This window comes from Equus caballus, chromosome 16 (assembly GCF_041296265.1).
Source record: "Equus caballus isolate H_3958 breed thoroughbred chromosome 16, TB-T2T, whole genome shotgun sequence".
NCBI classification, from domain to species: Eukaryota; Metazoa; Chordata; class Mammalia; order Perissodactyla; family Equidae; genus Equus; species Equus caballus.
Genome location: NC_091699.1, coordinates 22,640,827 through 22,662,546, shown reverse-complemented (window position 1 = coordinate 22,662,546; position 21,720 = coordinate 22,640,827). Strand labels below are relative to the sequence as shown.

The 21,720-nt window shown below is 45.0% G+C and overlaps 1 protein-coding gene across 10 annotated transcripts in view; it reads left to right on the top strand.

Moving 5' to 3' along the window:
• ITPR1 (inositol 1,4,5-trisphosphate receptor type 1) overlaps positions 1-21,720 on the top strand; it is a 318,979-nt gene that overhangs the window by 236,404 nt on the left and 60,855 nt on the right. For all 10 annotated transcript variants that reach the window (XM_023620051.2, XM_023620049.2, XM_070238558.1 and 7 more), the window contains 5 exons: positions 8,136-8,316; positions 9,836-10,089; positions 16,110-16,310; positions 17,810-17,920; positions 20,088-20,183. In XM_023620051.2, the coding sequence (XP_023475819.2) occupies positions 8,136-8,316; positions 9,836-10,089; positions 16,110-16,310; positions 17,810-17,920; positions 20,088-20,183 (843 nt within the window). The remainder of the gene's footprint in view (positions 1-8,135; positions 8,317-9,835; positions 10,090-16,109; positions 16,311-17,809; positions 17,921-20,087; positions 20,184-21,720) is intronic.

Sequence of the window (21,720 nt, the reverse complement as noted above, 5' to 3'; positions counted from 1 at the left end):
ACTGTGAGAATAGTCTGTGTTTGTGCAGCTAAGAGACTTGGGATGGTGGGTGGGGGAGTGGATTATAAAAAGCCAAAAGGTGTTTAGAGTTTGACAAACTCTTGCTCAGGTGAAAGAGGTTTAACAAAACAGGGTGGTTGAGAGCATGGGCTGAGGCATCAGACAAGTGGGGCTTGAGTCCTAGGGCACCACCACCACTTCCTCACTGTATGACTTGGCAAGTTATTTAACCTCTTTGAGCCTCAGTTTCCTCATCTGTAATGTGGGGATAATGGTAACACCCACCTAATGGGGTAGTTACAAGGGTTAGATGTTACAGTGTGTATGAAGCACTTAGGCAGTGCCTGGCAAATAGGAAACATTCAGTTACCACTCACTAAACCATAATTTCCAGAGAAGGGGTCCCCAGGAAGTGGTGAACTCTCAGTTAATCACAGGCATAGGAAGAGAACCCCACAAGGTAAACCCCACACCTTGGTAGCCATTGACATCACTCCGTTACCTACAGAACATCTGTTTGAGCTGGGCAGGAATGGGTTGGTCTGGGTGGAGATGTCCCCTCAAGTCCTGGAGACTCCAGGGTCTAGGCTGAGGTCCTCATCTGTAAGAGGCAGAGTGAAAAGAGAAAAATCAGATGCCAGGGAAGTATTTCCATCAGCTCCTAGAAGCTCAAGCCTTCAGCACTGTTCAGCAATCACATTTTTCAAATTCTTGGACTTAGCCTGAGAACTTAATTCATTTTGCAGAGATAAGTGAGCATCCACAGTGAATGTCATAGGCTGTATGGGTCAGGGTCATGTTGTATGAGGCAGTCAAATGGAAAAGCTCATTCTCTGGATTCTCTCAAGGCCCAGTACGAGGGCTTCTAGAAGGTGGACCACCCGCAGAGTAGAAATGCTTTCCTTTGGAGAAGGGATCAAAGTCTCAAAGCTGTCCCATTATCTCTGGGGACTGTTCCCCCAAAACTATCCCCGCTCCCACCAAGCTCCATCCTGGATCACCTCCCCCCTGCTTCCTGCCGCTGCCCGTTCCTTTAGCTGAGATGCCCGTGAAGGACTCCTCCCATCAGAATGGCCTCGTGTTCCTGCAGGTACAGGCTAGCTGGCTCTGTGTTCTGGAGTACAAAGCCTGTCTTTGCCCCCCAAGTCTCTGAACTCTGAGGAAGATGGCTTTTTGACAGGTGCTCATTCACTTCCCTTCCCTGGTAGGGGTTCCAGTGAATAGGGAAGACCTGTGTCTCTCGTTCCTCTCCCCAGAGTCCTTGCTTGCACAGTATGATTGGGGCTGGGACCCTTTGTACCTCAAGAAAGGAGTGTCCACCTCACCCCTCCTGCGCACAGCCTGCCTGTTGTCTATAGAGGAGCTGCCGCTGTCTGCTACTCTCTAACTTCAGGGTGCCTCTTATTTCAGAAGCTGGACAGGCTTGTCATCAACCATGCTCCGTTTCTTTGCAAGGACTTGGGTGGGCATAGTGGGTGGCTGCCAGACTAATTAAGCAATATCTTATTATTTTTCAAGACTGATCTGAAAGGGTGGTTTCATTATTATTTTAATTAAGGCCTCTGCTCATTAGTCCCTGTACAGCTCAAGCAGCCCAAGGAGGGCAAACTGTGTCCACTTGACAGTTATCCCAGGGCCAGAATGTAAACTCAGGTTTGTGTGTCAGCCAGCCACAACCCAGCGTGGTCAGAAGGGACTGGCTTGGGCAGTTAGGAGACAAGGGTTCTGTGTGGCCTTAGCAAGTCCCTTGCCCCTTCTGGGTCTCAGTTTCCTCCTCTGTAAAACATGAGGGGCTGGACTAAATTTGTAGTTTCCAAACAATGTTGTGTGGAGCCCTGGAGTTCCAAGGAGAAGTTCCTGTGGCAAGAGGGCGGGTCCTCCCCACTCCCTTCCAGCCTTAGCAGTTCTGACTGTGTCTCTCCTATCCGTGGGGTCTTTATCTAAGATGATGTTTGGGGAGGGAGGAGGAGCAAGGCTTCCCTGCTGAGAAAAACATTTGGAAACTGCTGGAATAGAGTACTTCCAGCTTTAACATTCTGTGATCTGTAGTCTCTCTCTTTTTTTTTTTCCTTTGCTTTGTTCTTAAGCTTGGCTTACAACGGCCATACCTAGTTCCTGTCCTGCCACTGCCCTCCAGAGCCGCCACAGAGACGGCCACTGCTAAGGGGTCACTTTCTCACATCCCCTGACCCACGACTTCCTTCCGTAAAGCTATGCCAAATGCAGACCTGTGGTCAGTGATGTCTGGTATTGGTGCTGTGTGTCTGCCACCAAACCAGCCTTCATTTCCTCTGAGTTCCCTGTCCGACCACTGGGGCTGGTCTTCTGTGTGTTTGTTAAAAAGGTAGGACGCTAGGAAGGACCCTGGGCAGGGAAGCGAGGAGCTAGTTGTGGCTCTGCCACAAGTCACCCGCCCTCGCCTAACCCCAGCTCTCTCCTCTATAATGTGATGGACTTATGAATGATGATATCTGTCTTGGCAATCTCCTAAGATGCTGATGAGACAGCTTATATGAAAAGGGCTTCGGAATCAAATGTGATTTGGAGATAGACGCAGATGCAAATCCATCTGCTGAGGAGGTGGCCTCTGCAGGTGGCCTCTTGTCTAGACAACTTTACATAGTTCTCTAGCTTTCTGGGGACAAAGTAGGGTTATTTTTCCTCTTTCTTTTTTCATTGTGATATAATTTACGTACAATAACATGCATAGATTTTAAGCGTACAGTTTGATCAGATTTAACAAATGTTTATTTCTGTTGTATCTGTTTTCTATGGCTTCTGTAACAAATTACTAGCAACTTAGTGGCTTAAAACAACCAGCTTTTTTATCTTACAAGTGTGACATGAGTGTTAGCTAGACCAAAATCACAGTGTCTGCAGGGCTGCATTCCTCTCTGGACACTCTAGGGAAGAGTCCATTTTCTTGCCTTTTCCAGTTTCTAGAGGCTGCCCACATTCCTTGGCTCATGGCCCCTTCCTCTGTCTTTAAAGCCAGCAGTGGTGCGTGGAGTCTTTCTCAATGCATCTCTCCACCCTCGCCTGCCTCCTTCTTCCATTTTTAAGGACCCCTGTGATTACATTGGCCCCTCTGAATAGTCCAAGATAATCTCCCTATTTTGAGGTCAGCTGATTAGGAACCCCATTTCCATCTGCAACTTTATTCCCCTTTGCCATGTAAGGTGACATATGCACAGGTTCCAGGGGCTAGGACGTGGACATCTTTTTTGGGGGGACGGGGGTAGGCATTATTTTGTCTACCACACCTGTCTAACCAACACCTTAATCAAGACATTTCCTTCACTCCAGAAAGTTCTCGTTTCCCTTTTAGTCACTTCCCACTCATACCCCCAGAGGCTGCCACTGTTTTGACTTCTCTAACCATCAACTAATGCCTCCTGCTCTAGGACAGATTTATTTTGAAGGGTTCCCTCAAACCTGCCAGGTGGGGTGGAACGAAGAGTTTGGAAAAGTAAAACAATCTTGGTTTGGCTCTTGCTTTGTGAGAGGGGACCATAGGTTCAGAGAGGAAAGTAGGCAAGTAGCTTGTGGAAAAGCCCTGAGTCAAGAGCTCGAGGGCTGGGGGGTAGAGTAACCCCCTGCTCTGGTCTGAGGTCCCACCTGCATTTGGGGAAATGGTCATGAGGAGGGTGCCTCCTCTTTCCCTCGCAAGCCCTCCGAACACATTATTACAGAAAGAGGTTTAATGAACAGGGCTGTGAACTGTGTGTGGGGCCTGGTCTTGCCAATTCCAGACCATGCTGGGCACCTGAGAGGGGAAGTGACTATCTCCAGGAGCCCCTGTTCCTCAGCCCCTCGTTTCTCCCCATGGCACATCCTGCCTTTATAGAGGAGGTATCTTAGTTCTTCCACAGTGCCATCATTTTTCCACTTCTCCTCTTGTATGAGATCCCACTGCTTCCCTTCTGGAGACCAAACTTCTTCCTTCTGGAACATCTTTGTTTAGATTCTCAGTCAGCAGGCCTGAAGCAGTAGAGCTTGCCTCTCCTCTCTGTTGTAGCACCTCCTTGCCTCACCCCTCACGTGGGCGTCCTGGTGAGATGACATTTGTCAGAGTTAATGTGGGCGTCTCAGGGGTGTGCTAAACACTTGATGCATGTTATCCTTTAGGGTCCCCTAATCTCTCAAAAAGGAGCAATACACAGTGGAATACTACCCAGCCATAAGAAATGATGAAATCCGGCCATTTGTGACAATGTGGATGGACCTAGAGGGTATCATGCTAAGTGAATAAGTCAGAGGGAAAAAGTCAAATACCATATGATCTCACTCATAAGTAGAAGATAAAAACAAGGACAAACAAACACATAGACAGAGATTGGATTGGTGGTTACCAGAGGGGATAGGGAGGAGGAGGATGAAAGGGGAGATTAGGCACATGTACGTGGTGATGGATTGTAATTAGTCTGGGTGGTGAGCATGATGTAATCTACACAGAATTTGAAATATATTATGATGTACACCTGAAATTTATATAATGTTATAAACCAATGTTACCGCAGTAAAAAAAAAATAAAAATGCATACAAATTTTTTTAAAAAGGAGTAATAATAACTACTTTAACAGAGTTTTGTGTGCAGTAACGCATATTCAGGTTGACCCCAAGTTTCTGGCACTTTGTAAGCAGTCAGGAAACGTTAGCCATTGTGAGTAATATTGTGATGATCTCATTGGATCTTCATAACCACTCATGATGTCCTGTTATTGTGCCCATTTTACAGATGAGAAAATTTGGGTTCCAGAGACGCTGTTACTTTCTAAGGTGACACTAGGTAGTAAGTGGCAGAGCTGAAATCCAAGTCTCTCTGACCCTGGAGACAGAGTTCTCACCACTTGACTGTCCAGCCCTAGCTGCCCGTAGGGACGCCTTCACTCTGGGATTTCACATTGTACTTATGTTATGGCGGCACAAAAACAAAGCCAACACACTCAGTGGGCACTGTGCTGAGTGCTTTGTGTGAGCCGCGGCAGCATTTCCACATGGGTTCAGAGAGGCTGCATAACTTGCCCAGCGTCACAGAGCCAGTGGGTGAGGGACCTGGGACTTGAACCTGGGTCATCTGACTGGAAAGGCTGCCCTGCCAACCCGTCCATTAAGAAACACTTTCCCTCCTTGTGGCACTGGTGGTGTTTCTCCTTTTGATCCTTACTAAAGTGTGATGGAGTGTGCCTCTCGTTTCAGCTTGATGGCCAGGTGCCTCGGAGCCAAGCCCAAGGTGCCCTGAATCATCTCTCACATCTTCCAACCACCAACCTTGTCTAGTTCTGGTTCCCTGTTCTTGCTTATGTCACTGTACCCTACTGTGCACTTTATTATTTTATTGACCCCATCTATTTATAAAGCTGTTTCAAATCCTTGGGACTGAGGACTGGTATAAATAATGCAAAATAAACATACTGACACCATTCCTTGCCCTTCTCTCATTTCATAAGAGGTTTCCTTCCCCTGACCCTATCAGTTGACATCCATTGGGTTTAGCAGCCGGACATTAAGGAGTATGATTTGTAGCAGGTGATCTGTGTGCACTGTGTTGCGCTGTGAGAGATGACAGACGGTGGGCTTTAGTTGTTTATTTACTTACTTAAAGAGCATTTGTCTTCTTGAATGACCAGATTGCCCCAGGATGCATTTTAAGCTGTCTCCATGCAATGAGAAGACTGCTGGGGTACCGACTAAAATTAATTGCTGGGAGCGGTGACCTCTGGTGCAGTTTCCCCTTGACCCCATGTGGATGCGACGTTGTATGACTTGACTTGGTGGAAATTTAGTCAACACCATTAGGTGGCTGTAGGTTGAGTTCCTAGTCCCCACACAACTCCTTTTGTTTGTTTGTGGATGCATTGGCTCTCAAAGAAGTAAATAATTAGAACTTGGTTTCTCATATTTGAGCAATTTTCCAGAACTAATCTGTGCTGGGGCTTTATTTCTTTCGTGGCCACTGAATGTGAAGACAGGATCTGATTGGGGGGGATCCATTTAAGAGGAGCCATAAAATGTTGGGTTGTGGTCACTTAGTCATCACATAATTATGGAGTGCCTTCCGTGTGCTGGGCCTCCTCTGGGTGCTCAGGAGACAGCTGTGCACAAGACAGGTAGGGCACCGGCCCTCATAGAGCTTACACTCTGCATGAGATGGGCAGTACGTAGGTGAACAATAACTACAGCAGTGTCATTTCAGAGGTCAGTTGCTCTGAAGAGAATAAAACAGGGCATGTGAGAATAAGCACTTGGCTTGGGTAGGATGATCAGGGATGGCCTCACTGAGGAGCTGATGTTTGTGGTGAGACCTAAGGATAAGAGGACCCTAGCCATGGGAAGAGCCAAGAAAAGCAAGAAAGAACGAGGCAGTGGCGCTGAGTGCCTGCCACAGTACAGTTTACCAGCAGTCTCTTGTGTTGGTTTCATAGAGATGAAAAGCTATTTTAATAAATAGTCATTAGGGTGATTATTGAATTACTGTGTCTTTTCCTCACAAGTTTAATGCCAGTTTAATGATGAACAGGGTTCAGGCCCCTTTTTGCATAACAAGTGAATAGTAGATAGTGAACGAATGGATGGATGGATGGACAGATAGATGAATAGATGGAATGATGGTTGGATGGATACATGTGTGCATGGATGCAATAGTAAGAAACCTAAAAGAAAATAAGAGGCAATAAAGGACAATGGAGGACACTAAAGACCTGAAGTTGGTTCAGAGAGTTGGCATGTTGGGAGATTTAGTGACACACAGAATGATAAGGCCAAGCATAGGCAGGTAGTGACTTGCCTACTGGCATTTAGGAGTGGTTGGAGGAGAAGCGATAGAACCAGGGAGCAAAGTAGGAAGGACGGATCCTGTGTTGTATGTTGGAAGCAAGCAGAGGTAAAGAGGAGCAGTGAGAGGGAGAGGAAAGTGCACAATCAAGAAGTTCTTTGCGGGCAAATGGGACAGACATTTGTCAGCGTAGCATGTGGGCTGGCAGCTGGAGGAAGGGTCAGAGTGACTCATGTTGCATGTTAGCAGATGGAAACATGGTGGCTTTCTGGGGGACTGCTGAATCAGGCACTGGGTGTGTGGCGGGGTGAGAGATGGGAGGAGTTAAGGGGCTTCAAGAGGCTGGTAAGATTTTAGGTTTTTTTCTGGGATTGCAAGCCTAGGGTTACCTTCTGTAGGAAAGTGCCATCTCTCCAAATGGGGGAGGATGTGAAATTGGCAGAAAGATCCAACTGAGAGAAGCAAGTATATTGTTTGGAGCTTTGTTTTATTTTTCTGGAAATGACCGTATTGTATTTTTATGTAAATAATTCACAACAGCGTGGTGTTTGCAAAGGGGTGAAAAGCGAACACTCATAAATGAAGTTGAGACACCATATTGTGTTTTCATATCAACAATGTATACTATTGCTTGCAGTGGGTCCAAAAACAAATGTGTATCCAAGAGGCGAGCTACCTGTTAATATTGAGCTTCTTCATCTAACCATCCTTTACCTGTCCTTTGAGACCTGATTTGAAAATCACCTTTTCATGAAGATTTTGGGATCACTCCAGCCCAATGTCATCCTTGGCAGCTCTGAGCTTCTATAGTATAATTGTCTGTGTAGCTTCTGGAGCACTTTTCACTTACATGTTTTAGTCTTACTTATGGACATGTCATCCTAATCTAGTATGGAGCCCTATAAGGGCAGGTAGCACATCTTACTCATCTGTATATTCACAGGGTTGTGCAAAGTGGATGGGCTTACAGAGGTCCTTAAACACGACTGGCCCTGCAGTAATCACCAAAAATACATTCCATTATCATTATTAATCGAGTTGTTTTGTGTGTGGGGGGGGAGGGGGGGTTGTTCTTAGTTGGCTAAAATCTGCCCACTATCCTTTAGCATTCTTCCCAAGCCTGTAGGCTCCAGCAAAGACATGCCGCAGCAGTTTGCTTTAAAGACTCTGTGTAGAAAACCTTAGGCCATAGGATCCAGAGAACGGTAGTGTGTGGAACAGTGTTTAACCTTGGTCCAAAGTTAGACCATTTGTGAGGTTTTGTGTCTGACTCAGATCTCTGCGAGGTTTTGGTGTCTTGAGTGGGATTCAGTATCTGGTCTGTCAGAGTTTTGAAAATCTGTGGGTTTTCCTTGGCAGCACTCCTTTTTCTGCCGGTTGACAGAAGATAAGAAGTCGGAGAAATTTTTCAAGGTCTTCTATGACCGAATGAAGGTGGCCCAGCAAGAAATCAAGGCAACAGTGACGGTGAACACCAGTGACTTGGGAAATAAAAAGAAAGATGATGAGATAGACAGGGATGCCCCATCACGGAAAAAAGGTAAATGCTCCCCCACAGGCAGCTCTTCAATCGGTTGGACTGTGAATACCGCAGGAGTCCCTTATTTTCCTTTAGTCTTTTCATTACTTCTGGACTCCAAACTGTACTCTGACTGCGGCTTTCAGAAGGAGAAATCAATCTGGTTGTGATGTAATTCTTCCTAAGTAACCTGAGCTGAATTCCTGCTGCTTTGAAGGTTCTTCTTGTTTAATAAATTAACATACATTCTTCTTGGTCAAACTCAGGTTTTTATTGGCAGGAAATCCATGAATAATCTTTTAATGTAATTTTTAATTTAATGTTAGAAAAACTTGAGGAAGATAGACACTTTAAAACTGGATGTTCGTCTTGTCAGCTAATTCTCCCTTATTTTCTAAAATATTTGAAAGTTTCTAAAGCTTTTTATTTATTTATTATCTGACTTGAAGAGAAGCAATACTGGAGAGTGGTAGACCCACAAGTGCTGGGGTCAAATGGCCTTGAGCAAGTTAATTAACCACTTTAAGCCTCATTTTTCAAGTTTAGAGCTGGGTTTCTCAACCACGGCACATTTGACAGCTGGAGAATTTGTTGCTGTAGGGGCTGTCCTGCGCTTTGTAGGATATTTAGCAGTGTATCTGGCCTCTACTCCACAGATGCCAATAGCCCAACCCCACCCCCACCCAAAATGTCTCCCGATATTGCCTATTGTCCCCTGGGTGGGGATGGGGGCAAAATCACCCCTCGTTGATTACCACTGGTCTAGAATGGGGATGAAGAGAAGACAAAAAAGAATGGCTAACGTTTACTAACCACTCCTATAAACCAGGCATCGCCCAAAGTCCTTTACATGTGTTACTTTATTTAGAACTCAAGTCAATCCTGTAAAATAGAAAACGTTGTTATCCCCATTTCACAGATGAGGAAACTGAGGCATCAAGATGTTAATTAACTTGTTAAGGACATGCACCTAGTAGGCCGCAGAGCCAGGATTTGAACCCAGGCAATCTGGCTGTGGAGTCTAATGCTCCTCGCTCTAATGCCTGGTTACGCTGCAGGGTTAGCCTGAGAGTTAGATGAGATAATACATGTCAAGCACTTAATCATGGCGTGCTGGCACTTAGTAAAGGGCTCAGTGAATTGTCACTACCATGACAATAGTTACTTTTGTGATTAGCGTTATGTTGAACCTCTTAGGAACCTTCTTTAGGTGGAATTCACTGATGCTCTCCCCATTTACAGATGGGGAAGCTGAGGCCCAGAGCCATAGATTTGTGAGGTTGACAGAGCCTGTCCTAAGGCTTTTCCTCTAAAACACAAGCAAGCGTAAATGAAATGTCAGAGCCATAAGCAAGATGGCAGCGCTTGACTCAGTTTTCCTCCTATCTAAGGACTGAGACAAGATGGTGACTTCTTGAAGGGGTTTGCTGACCTCGAACATCTCTAGTGAACACAGAAACTTAGTTTCTGAACATCTTTGGTGTGCGACTAGCACTCCTGAGGATTCAGCAGCATTGATGGTCTTACGTTTGCGTTCTAGCCAAAGAGCCCACAACACAAATAACAGAAGAGGTCCGAGATCAGCTCCTGGAAGCCTCTGCTGCCACCAGGAAAGCCTTCACCACCTTCAGGAGGGAGGCTGACCCAGACGACCACTACCAGTCTGGGGAGGGTGCCCAGGCCACAGCAGACAAGACCAAGGATGACCTGGAGATGAGTGCGGTCATCACCATCATGCAGCCCATCCTCCGCTTCCTGCAGCTCCTGTGTGAAAACCACAACCGGGACCTGCAGGTGAGGGCAGGGGCAGCCCGGGTGACAGCTCCTCACAGCTGCCACAGCTTACTCTGACATTTCAGTTCCTCTCACTTCAGCCACTTTCCTGGAGTTGAGGACCCAGGTTGGTTCTCCAGGTCTGGGCAATGGACATGTTTCTCTGTCTTCCCCACTATTGCCACAGGAACAGGAGCCATATCTCCTGCTCGCTAGTGTAGGTGCCTACTCCATATTATAAAGTGTGTGTATGTGCCTGTGTGTGTGTATTGGTAGTCTGCCACTGTCTGACATATAGGGGCAAGGTAAAACTGGATGGATGGATGATTAAATATACTAGACGTACAAAATCTGGCACATAGAAAGTTCTAATTAAATATTTGTTGTTTGTATGAATGAAGTGGTCTTCCAGGCTTTTACCCAAATAAGTGCTCAAATGTATTTGTTGAACTGATTATTCCTTTGTTCACATTTTTGTTGTTGTTGGAATGATAACAATGGCCAAGGTTTGTTGGGCACTTAGGTATCCTGGACACTAAGTGTTGCTTATATTATTATACTCATTTTACAGATGAAGGAACTGAGGTTCGGGGCACACACTTAGGGAGTGCAGAACTGAGACTTGAACCTAGGCCCTCTGATGATAGAGCTCATGCTGTCCCCCACCACATTAAGACAGAGGGCATCTTCTCCCTTGCAGTTTCCCCACCAGCAAAGACTATTTAGGAAGGGCCTGGGATGGATTCCTGAGACACGCTTCTTTCTGCTGAGTGGACATGGTATGTGGGGCCCATCACTGCCCAGGAGAAGCACGGTAGAGCTCCGGGTCCTGGGCCATTGCCTGATTTTGCTGCTGACTCTTGAGGTAACACTCCTCTCTGCCGAAAAGGCACGAGGATGAACAAGAAAACCGTGTCTGAACAGCTCCTCTAAGTTAGAATGCTTCCTCCTAAAATAAACAAGTTGGCAGCAGTAGTTTTGTTTATTTGAATAATGATGATATGAAAAGGAAATAATTCTGGTCCGAATGTGGCAAGGAAAAGGCACAGCCTTTAAATACTGGCATTGCTGACTTTATCCACCAGATAATTTGATGGCCTTTCACAAGTCAGCTGTGGCCAGACCATTCGGTGCTGCCACCGTAAATTGCTCACACTTAAAACCTGTCACAGAATCTATGCCTGGATAAATTGAGTAAGAAATTATGTTTTTAAACAGTAAGACAGAACAATGGAATGGAACTGGGTGAAGTCTGCAGGGTTAGTACCTTCTACGCTGGTTTTTATTTTTAATCAAATTGGTTTGAAGAGCTTGAGCTTTGAAAAAGCATCTAAATCCAAGATCATCAACTGGCCAGGTCTGGCCCATATTTAAAATGACAGGATTTCCCATAAGCCCCACTGTTGGCCACACTGGGGCTTGGACTCTTTGTTCCGCTTTGCTGTGCACTCATTTCCTCCATTGACTTTCCAGCTTGAACCCTGTCAGTGTCTGAGTGTGGGATCCCAGCTATCAGTTTTCTTTTCTTGCCTGTTGCTCAAACTTTTTTACTTTGGACTTGGAGCACCTTGGCCCTAGATCCACTTCCCTGGGGCTGCCTAGCTCAGCTGGGTAGATCAAAGCACCTGTGACCCAAAGGTCTAGGTTAGGTTGCTGTCTCATTGGCTGATGTTCCCCGTCTGAAAGCCAACTGCGTCCGCTCCACCTTCTGTATCTACACCGTTATCCATGAGGGAGACAGGACAAGGGGGTGTGAATGACACAGGCTGTCCCAGAAGCAGGAAAGCAAAGCCTACAGCTCAATTCTGGGATCTTTGTGGATGGGAGGCCCCAGCCTGCTACTGGGGCTATTTCTAGGCTGAGCGTGATGCTCAGTGCCCTGTACTGTCCCCTATACCAGTGTCACTGGTCTCCACCAACCTTGGGCTCCAAAGGGAAAGTAGGTTGAGACTACACCTGTGCATGTGTATGTTCACTTCATCATCTTGGTGAATAACGGCTCTGTGCCCGACACTGGCAGTGACGGAGACCTCACCTCTGCCCTCACAGAGCTGAGCGTCTCAGGCAGGAGCCAATCTGGCAAACCGGAGATGGCAGTGCAGCAGTGGTGTCATCTTAAGGGTTTTGTGGTTTCAGAGTAGAACCACCAAACCAGTGTGCTGGGTCCAAGAAGGTTTCTCAGAGGAGCTGATATGTGCTGAGTTCTGAACTAACAAAACACAAGACTACCTTGAGTAGAATCCCTCCGTGAATGTCAGAGGAGCAGCCCCGATGTGCTTGTTCCTGAGCATGGCTCTGGTTTCATGGACCTGTTCTCCTTCCACCCCGTCTTTGACCTCTCTCCTTCAGCAGCACACTCACCTTGCACTGTGGAAGCAGAGGAAGGCTTTCATTGCACGAGTTTGCCATTGCTTGTTTGGAAGTCTGCACAGTTTTAGTTTTGTACCTCAGCTCTTTGCAAAACTCTCCTTCGAACTAATGCCCTAAGAATCCCATGGGTGGGAGTGCCTTTGAATGAGTCCTTCCAAAACTTGATCCTCCGGACACTGCTCTGTGGAAAACAGTGGTATTGGGGGAAGAGGGAGTGTATAGCATGTTTTTTTTGAAAGACTTAGCAACTTAACCTTTAAGGTACCATAAAGACTATCCAAGTCAGTCGTTTTAAACTTTTTTGGTTTTGGCTACAGAAGCCTTTGTTTGAACATCTTATGCAGAAATGTCTGAAGTAAAGTAGATGAGAGCAAAACTGCTCTGTTCAGAGTAGAAACTACAGAGTACTAGAACTTTCCTTTCCTCCTTCACCTACAAGAGCCCTGAGAGGTGGTGATATTCCAGGGTTCTGCAGGGCCCAGTTGGAAAACCAATGATATAGACCAGTAGTTTGCAAGGATGAAGATTAGAATCATCTTTAAGATTCCCACTGAGTCATTCACACTGAGGTGGTGATACAATTGCTCTGATATAATTATGTTTATAGGAATCCTGTCAGTTCTCAAAATGATGGTTTTCAGCGGGATTCAAAAACTCTGAATACCACCCTGTTGACAGTGTTCCAGAACAGATGGTGGATCTCTAGGTCAGGGTTTCCTTGTGGATCCGAGGGAGGAGAAGACATTCTCACAAGGAAGGAATTAATTGGGATCCTGATATAAAGAAGTGCAGATGAGCTCAAGAGAGAAGGAATCCGGCCTTTTGAAGTTGCCCAAGGTTTCTTGTCATATTTATAACCTTAACTTTCCTGTTGGTAAATGTTCAATAGAGATAAAGCCACTGCATTTGACTTTGCCAGACAGGCGTTTGCTGCCTTAAGCAAGCTTTGTTGACAATAGTGAGAAACTGGATGGGGAGGACTATTCTTCACCCACTTGGCATGTGCATTTTTGAGCCCTCCTCTGAGAGGCTGGCTTTGCTTCTCCCTTGGGTTAAGGAATGCAGGTCCTGATCTCTCTCCACTGAAGACTTCAGCACAGATTTGAAGTCTTTCATTTCCTTAATCCATTCATCTCAACTTGGTCTCTCACTCTCCAAAGAAGACCACAAGAACAGGATTTCTCTAGTAGCTTAGATGAGGCCGGGTGGTAAGTGCTAAGGGTGGACTCCATTCCCTGAGAATAGAAAGAGCTCCTGGGGGCCTCTGAGCAAGTGGCATGCCTCTGTTTTTGAAGAGGACAGGAGCAAATGGATCTGATTTAGAGAAGGAGATGTCTAGCCAGACACTCTGCAAAAACCATTAGAAACGGGAGAGGCTTTCAAGAAAGGGCAGCCGACTATCCTTCATGGTGGCCTTTGAAACATGTCTGCCTTGAGGACTTCCCAAGTCCCCTTTCTTCTATCCATTCAGTTTAATTCAGATTACTTCAGTGAGTGTTTTTGCAGCACCTGACGCGTGCCAGTCCCTGTGCTGACCGTCAGGTACCCAGTGCTGTCAGCGTGGTCCTGGGCAGAGACGACAGACATCTCTAAAAGCACATCGCTAAGTGTGAGGAGGGTCAAGAGAGGTGCCTGCTGTGCTCTGATCTCATTGGAGTCAGGATGGAGGGTCTGAGAGGGCTTCCTGGAAGAAGTGACTAGAGACGTTATCCTGAAGAAAGAGAAGTGTGTCAGGGTGGAGATGGGGAGAGTGACAGGCAGAGGGAATGGCATGGCTGAAACCCCAGAGGTGAGAGAATGAAGAGTGCTTGAAGAGCAGAAAGAAGTTCGTTACTGCCAGGCAGAGAGGGGCGTGGTGGGAGAGATGATGCCACTGAGCAGAGAGGAGCATGGTGGGAACGATGACACAGGAGTATGGGAAGCAAATGGGCCTTGAGAGCCGTGCTGTGGATTTCAGCCTTGGACAGCAAGCCCTCTCCTGCCCTCTTCCTGAATACTCCTCTACCCCCTGCTGCATGGTGAGGAACTCAGCCAGGCCCTCACACAAGTAGCATCTTCCCTGAGGAGCTGGAGGGACGAATGGCTGTGGAACCCTCCTCTGGCTTCCCGTGGCTTTTAGAAAAATAGTCACCTTCTTAGTCACCTTCTGAAAGCCCACATGGTGCCAAGTTATCTGTCCTTCCTCCACCTCCCACCCAGACCTGAATGATTGTTCAATTTTCAGACTAGTTAGGAAGGCTTGAGCATAAGGAACTGAAGTTAAGTTGTGGGGGCAGGGGTTAGTTTGATAAGTCAGGCATTAAAGTTGGTTACCAACTTTTAATCTGTGTACTTATATATGTTTTAATTATACATGGAATACATGAATATATTCTTTCTATTAAGGTTCAAATGAAATAAGTATTTAGTTAGAAAGAAATCTCTCTCTCCCCATTCCTACCTTTCTACCCAGAGAACTGTTGTGGGTTTGGATTGCATCTTTTCTAGTCCTTTTTCTATGTATTTGGATGGGAGTGTTGGATACATATGAATCTTCTATTGCCTTTTTGGTTTTTTAACTTAACATTATGTCCTAGAGATCTTTCCATATTGGCACTATGGACCTATCTCAGTGTTTCTAATTTGCAATATTAAATGATATTGATATATTATAATTTATTTAATTACTCTCCAGTTGGTGGGCATTTAGGTTGTTTCCAGTTCTTCACTGTTACAAACAGTGCTGTCATGAGCATCCAATATATACTTTGTGAGTAGAAGTCAATATTTCATAGAAGTGGAATTACCAGGCCGAAGGGTTACATTCATTTTATCTTTTGATTATATCTTTTTGTAGTACCAATTTTCTACAGTAAACGTGTAACTTTTATAACTATGAGCAAAAGAATGTTTGCTTCTTTTTAAGAAGAGATGACTGGAGTCTCTGACAAAAATCTCCGCTTCATGAAAATAGACTCTACTGTATGAAATGATTGAATGTGACTTTCTTTATTTTGTTGAGGAGGTGAGGTACCTACTCTTATGTCTCTTGTTAACATTACGAGTTTACCTGGAGAGTACATAGTTGGGCATGTGCACACAAGCACTCACACATTTACTCACTTTCGCTCCTTCCTTTAATAATGGAAATGGCCAAACAAGATAATCCAGGTTCCTGCCATGGCACTGGACTTAAGCCAGCCTGTAACACCTTATTTTGTGATGATCCATCCCGAGTACTAGGATCTAGGCATTCAGAATCCACACCACACCATCATCTTTCAAACATAACCATTGCCCTTGGAAATTTCAAATGCCTCTGAACTTAACACCTGGTAGGAGGTGAGGGGCGTGGGCTGGAGTGAGAAAGAGAGAAATGGAAACTCAAAAAGACTATAGGAGTCTGAAGTGGGTTGTCAAAGACCAACCCTCCTCTGCTGCATCCCATATAAAAGCACCTTGGTGAGCAAGCCACAGTATTGGTGGCCATTGCCATAGACCAGGTCCACAGATTGGCTGTCATGGGGGGCCATACTGACTCTTCTGTTCTGTCCAATGCTGCGTCTCTCTGCATAACTGCTAATCAATCCAGGGCACCAACCTGTTAGAGGCTATCAAAATGGCAGGATGAATGACCTTTTCCCTCTTCTCTCTGCCTTTGCTCCTCCAACCTGGGGACTGCCCAATTGCAGAACTTCCTTCGTTGCCAAAATAACAAGACCAATTACAATTTGGTATGTGAGACATTGCAGTTTCTGGACTGTATTTGTGGAAGCACAACTGGAGGCCTTGGTCTTCTTGGACTCTATATAAATGAGAAGAACGTAGCACTTATCAACCAAACCCTGGAAAGTCTGACTGAATACTGTCAAGGACCTTGCCATGAGAACCAGGTATTCCATTTTTATTTGGGGGATAGAAAAAAAGTTTACCATTTTGGAAATGTAATTGACAGGGACTAGTTCAGAAGTCACATAGCATCTGCCTTTCAGCCTATGGAGTCAGTAGAACTGGAGACCTTCCAACAGTCAAGAAGGAGCCACGGTGCTTAATTTCACTCAGGACTCTACCTAATCTCAGGCATGCTTGGTCTCCATGCTTGGCTTGGTTTCATTTGAATGTCCAACTCTAACTTGACTAGGAATAGATATTACAGTTGGAGTTCAGTTAGGGCTAGAAGACTGGGCTCTGTTTTAAATGCTAGGAAAGACTCAAAAAGTGGCTACTTAATGGAGGGAGGTTTAAACCTAGCTAGGGAGAAAAACCTTGCTACACATGACACAGCTTGAAAGTAGTATGAGAAAATTGATGGTTGAGGTTTTAACCCCATAGACATTCAAAGAAGAGAAAGACCCATTAGTCTTAACTTTGCCCTCTCAAGAAGTATATTTTTGGAGTGGAACCCTATAGTTTCTTTTCATGTGTAGAGTCATCGCTTGTCCATGGCATCTTGCAGATTTTGTGAGTTTTTGCATTGGTGCTAGGATGAGTATGATTTTTAACTCTAAATTATAGCTCTGTCCTGGTGGGAGGGAGTAGGTTTAAGTGGCCGGTTCGAAACCTACTGGCCAGGTAAGCTATGATATGCTGTGTTACTTGGGGAGCAAAGCCAGGACCTTCATTTAGAGGAGAAGAATGGCTTACAAGAGGGACAACTCTCTGTGTTTTAAAAACCAGGTCCTAGTTGTCTATGAAATATGACACTAGCTTTTGTTAGATCCACTTCCTCTCTTGGTTCCCTGATGAGACAGATGGTATCGTCCGAGTTAAAATGAAAAGGAATGAGAAAATTACAACAGGCTTGGGGGGAAAGGCTTTATCGGACATGTAAGTGAATTTCCTTGTAACCTCGTGTTTGCTTTTCTGCCAAACACAGAGGTCTGTTAAAAGGAACATACTGGAATGGATTGAGCTGCAAATGGGGATCTTACCTGGGGGAAGATGATTAATTTTGATATTGTGTGAATTAAACAGGAAACTTGCTTTCCAAGCTTAAGCCTTAAGCAGAAGTATGCGATACGAAAACCCAGTAATGTAGAGAGAATGGAACACACCTTTAGAGGGGAAAACAGGGCTCAAAACCCAGAATCAGTCACACACCATATTTTCCCTTAAGAACAAAAGCCGACTGCGCTGCACTATTTGGATTAGACACGACCAATTTATCAGTTACAGTGCATGGGGACTTTCCTGCTGTTTACTGTTAATTCTGAAACTAGAGATTTTCATCTGTCTTTTATTTTTACCACTTTCTCACGGAAAATTTGCAGCTCTCCCCTAGAGACATTACTGGGAGTGGCAAGCATTGTGTTGAAATAGCAGTTCAGCCTGTTGGCCTTTGACGTTGATTTATGACCAGCATTTGTGTAAATGTCTGTGTGTCTTTCCTCAGAATTGCATAGCCACCCATGAATCGAATGGCATTGACATCATCACAGCCCTGATCCTCAATGACATCAATCCCTTGGGAAAGAAGAGGATGGACCTTGTATTGGAACTGAAGGCAAGTAGGAATTGAAAGCAAAAGATGATAACATTTGGAAACAGTCACTTTTGTGTTTTGCCTCAACACGTGACATGGTCAATATTGAGAAACTAAATATTAAAGACAGTTCTTTTAAACTAAATGAATGATTCACGTTGCAAGTTCTGACTAAAACGCAGAACTTCAGTCTTTCCCTTCCCAATAGAGGTCTCATGACAGGATACCAGCTTTTCAACTCTAGGTCACGTTGAATGAGAACTCATCACTCAAAGCTGAGAAACGAATTCAAACAGCATCCAAGAATGAAAAGCCTTAACTCTAAAAGTCGCAGGCAGAGAAACAGTGGAAACTCCATTCCCTCTATGGTCTCTGATGTTCCCCCCTTTGAGGAAAAAGGGCCTGTTGAAGAATAGTACAACTAAGCAGATGTACAACAAAAAAATTCTACTTTTACTTTATCAGGGAACACCTTTTTCTGTCATTGATTTAGCAGAAGGGTGGTTTATAAAGATTGGTTTAACATGAGGAAAGTTATACTGACCAATAATGTGCCTACAGGCCCTAATGAGTTTCTTTGAATTGTGTGCAAATGGTGGACTACAGATGACTAAGGTAGAAGCACCACTGACATTTTGACTCCTGATAATGCCAAAATAGTTTTATGGAGTGAAAGTAGTGACTTCAAAGTGTACATAAGCTGCTGTGTTTATACACCAGCCCCTTGGGTATTTGAGAAGCTGATATACCACTCCTTAGGTTGATTTCTTAAGTGTAAAAAAAACCGTAAAAACCAATCCTCACTCCTATTTAGGGGTTCCAAAGATTCTCCAAGAATCCAAAGATTCAATTCTGAGAATTGAATTTGCAACCCATCCTGGTGTCTAAAGTGTATTTCGAAAACTCACTGAGCTGCACCGAACACATTTCCTTTTTAACTGTTCCCATGTTGAGATGAGTCCTCTATCTTAAACCCCTACACAGCAGTGAGCACTTTATCATTGTCATGGAAGAGCCTAGAACTACAGGGTTTAGCTGAAAAGCTGATCTGTATTTATTGCATAAACAGTCATAGGAAAGAAAGGCTATTCAGGAAGGTACTAAAACAGAAGCCCACAGGAATTGAAGTTGTTTTTATTTTTCCTTTAGTACTTAGAGCTGAGAGTCCAAACAGTTGATTTGGGTATATGGTTTCAATGGATTTTTAATTATTTTTGCTATTTTTAATGCCTTTGACAAACTTTGTTGTAGAATTGACTTGAACGTCATTCAAGCTCATGTTCCTGGTTACCATTTATTAGAATGTATATGATGACAGCCTGAAATAAACTGAGAATTTCTTGTGCTCCTGGTCAGCATTTCAGTGACTTTTTCAACAAATATTAGAGAAATCTCTGCCGTATGAAAAGTCACCATTTGATAGCATAGCAACCTGATTGAACTGCTGTGACCTATACTTGGGGAGGAAAAAAATACTGTCCCCTCTCACCCAAAACAACAACAACAACTTCTGAGTCCTATACACAGAGAAGCATACAGATGATCATAGGCCTAGGACCTAAAGTCAGGTCAAGCCAAGAAGTGCAGGGTGTGGGCACAGGAAAACTTTGAATGTGATGGGAATTATGGTTTGGCATGCATACAGTGCTCTTGTGGGTCACTTTTGTTAACTGGTATCAGCTGTACTCTTGTTAAGGGTTATGAGAACTGATAGAAATACTTTAAAACAGGAGGAATTACTTTCATTGCCTGCCTTCTCTGGCCTGCAAGGCTGAATAACAGTGTTTGTAGCCACACCTACCCTGAAGGCATCATGGGTCTATATAGCATCTTCTTCCTGACCATTGTCATCATAAGGATGTCAGTGTCCCCACAAGTGCTCATGTTTAAGTTTCCACTTTCTGCCAGGACTTGTACCAAGTAACGTTAGTGAGAAACTATACCCAAGCAAATATATGCCTCTTTCACCCAAATCAGATTCTGCAGACATGTTTCTGGGGTCTGAAGTGGCACATTCTCTGTCTGGTGAAGGTGGTTTTTGATGCTCTTGACCCATGGCTCTCCATGGGGTGAAATATCTGTCCGTTTAGCCAGGATGCAACTCTTGCGTCAACAGGGCACATGCATTCAGTCTGGCCACCCTAAGCAGCTCCTCTCCATTTCCCCCTCCCTTTGTTTCTCCAATTAGAACAATGCTTCGAAGTTGCTCCTGGCCATCATGGAGAGCAGGCACGACAGCGAAAATGCGGAGAGGATACTTTATAACATGAGACCAAAAGAACTGGTGAGTTGGATGGCTCATCCCCTGGCCGTAGCACCAAGTAGAGTCAGAGCAGTATTTGTGACAGAACAAGGAGTGTGCTTCCCTGAGCTTTCCTAAAGATGCCAAAAATCAGAAGTAGAAAGAGAACGTTTAATTCAGGCCTCTGCCCAGGGTAGAGAAGCGAAGTATTGCATTGAATAAGTGGGATTCTGCCCTCTCTCCTCAGCACACCCAATGTGGAGGCCTCCCCCGCCCGTTTCCCCTCGTGGGAGCCAGGGCGCCAGGGCAGGGAGTGGTCTGGGGCCCAGCAGACTCAGGTCTGTAGCTCTGCTTTTTTCGCTGTGTCACCTTGGGCAGGCACTTGAACTCTCTGAGCTGCATTTTCCTCATCCCTAAAAGAAACATGAGAATATTACTAGTCTAGAGGATGATTAGACAAAACAACTCATGTCAGACCCTTAACACAGTGCCTGGCACACGATAAACCCTTGGTGAATTCCAGCTCCTTTTCTTCTCTCTCATTCACGGCTGCTCTTTTTGCCGTGTCTTGTCCAAAGCTAAAGAATTCATCGCTCTTCTTGGTGCCAATAGTCTGGGCAATAGATGTGGGTTTTTTGGATGCCGACATTTTATGTTTTTTTTTTTTAAGAAAACACAATCTTGTTTATTTTTGAGGAGTGATGTTCAAAAATGGCTGTGACTTCCAATTGGGAGTTAGTGCTGCAACCCGTGAGACAAGCAGCTATCAGAGACAGTGACATGAGCTGAGGACGGAACTCTCTATTTGGACTTTTTCCCACGCAAATAAACTGTAACTGACAGACCTAAATGAGGGCACTAAAACTTTTCTGCCGCCTGGTGACCTAATGTGCACTTGGGGCCAGGCTAAAGTCCCTTTATGTATTCCTTTAAATAAAGTGAACAGCGAGCCCAGCTCTTTGATCTCTGAGGTCAGGAGTGAGTTCTCAGACTGAGATGGAAGTCCTCTCTGAGTTTACATAACAGCTTATGTAACTGGGGGTGGAGAGGCTAGAACTTGTCACTCTCGAGTTGGGATGGAATGATTTCTCAGAGACCCCATTCCAATATTCATGAATCAAGAATGTGCTGCCATGTCGAGTGGGGGAGATGTCAGCACCCATGGCTGTGGGTGCCACTGGTTCCTGGGTGGCCCCCTTGTGGTTGGAGAGCATCATTCCTGGCTCATGAGCAAGAATTAGAGGCTTCCGGGAAGAAACATGGTCCTAAGAATCCAAATAGCAGAGAAACTAATGTCCAGAACACGTGTGTGCATACATGTGTGAGCACACACGCATGTGTGTGTGTGTGTTCTGGCCCCCACATACTATGCAATGTGCTGTCTGTTCGACTTGGTATTAGAGGGAACTGACAGGAAAACAAGCTCAGAGAGTGAGGATCTTGTCTCCAAAATTATTTCCTGGGCCTGACCTGATGTCACTACAGAAATGTGTGGCCCTCTGCATGCTTAGTCTTGGATAATAAGAAATAATTCAGAGTAATAGCCTTGTGGCAGTGCGGGAGGCCGAAATGACATCTG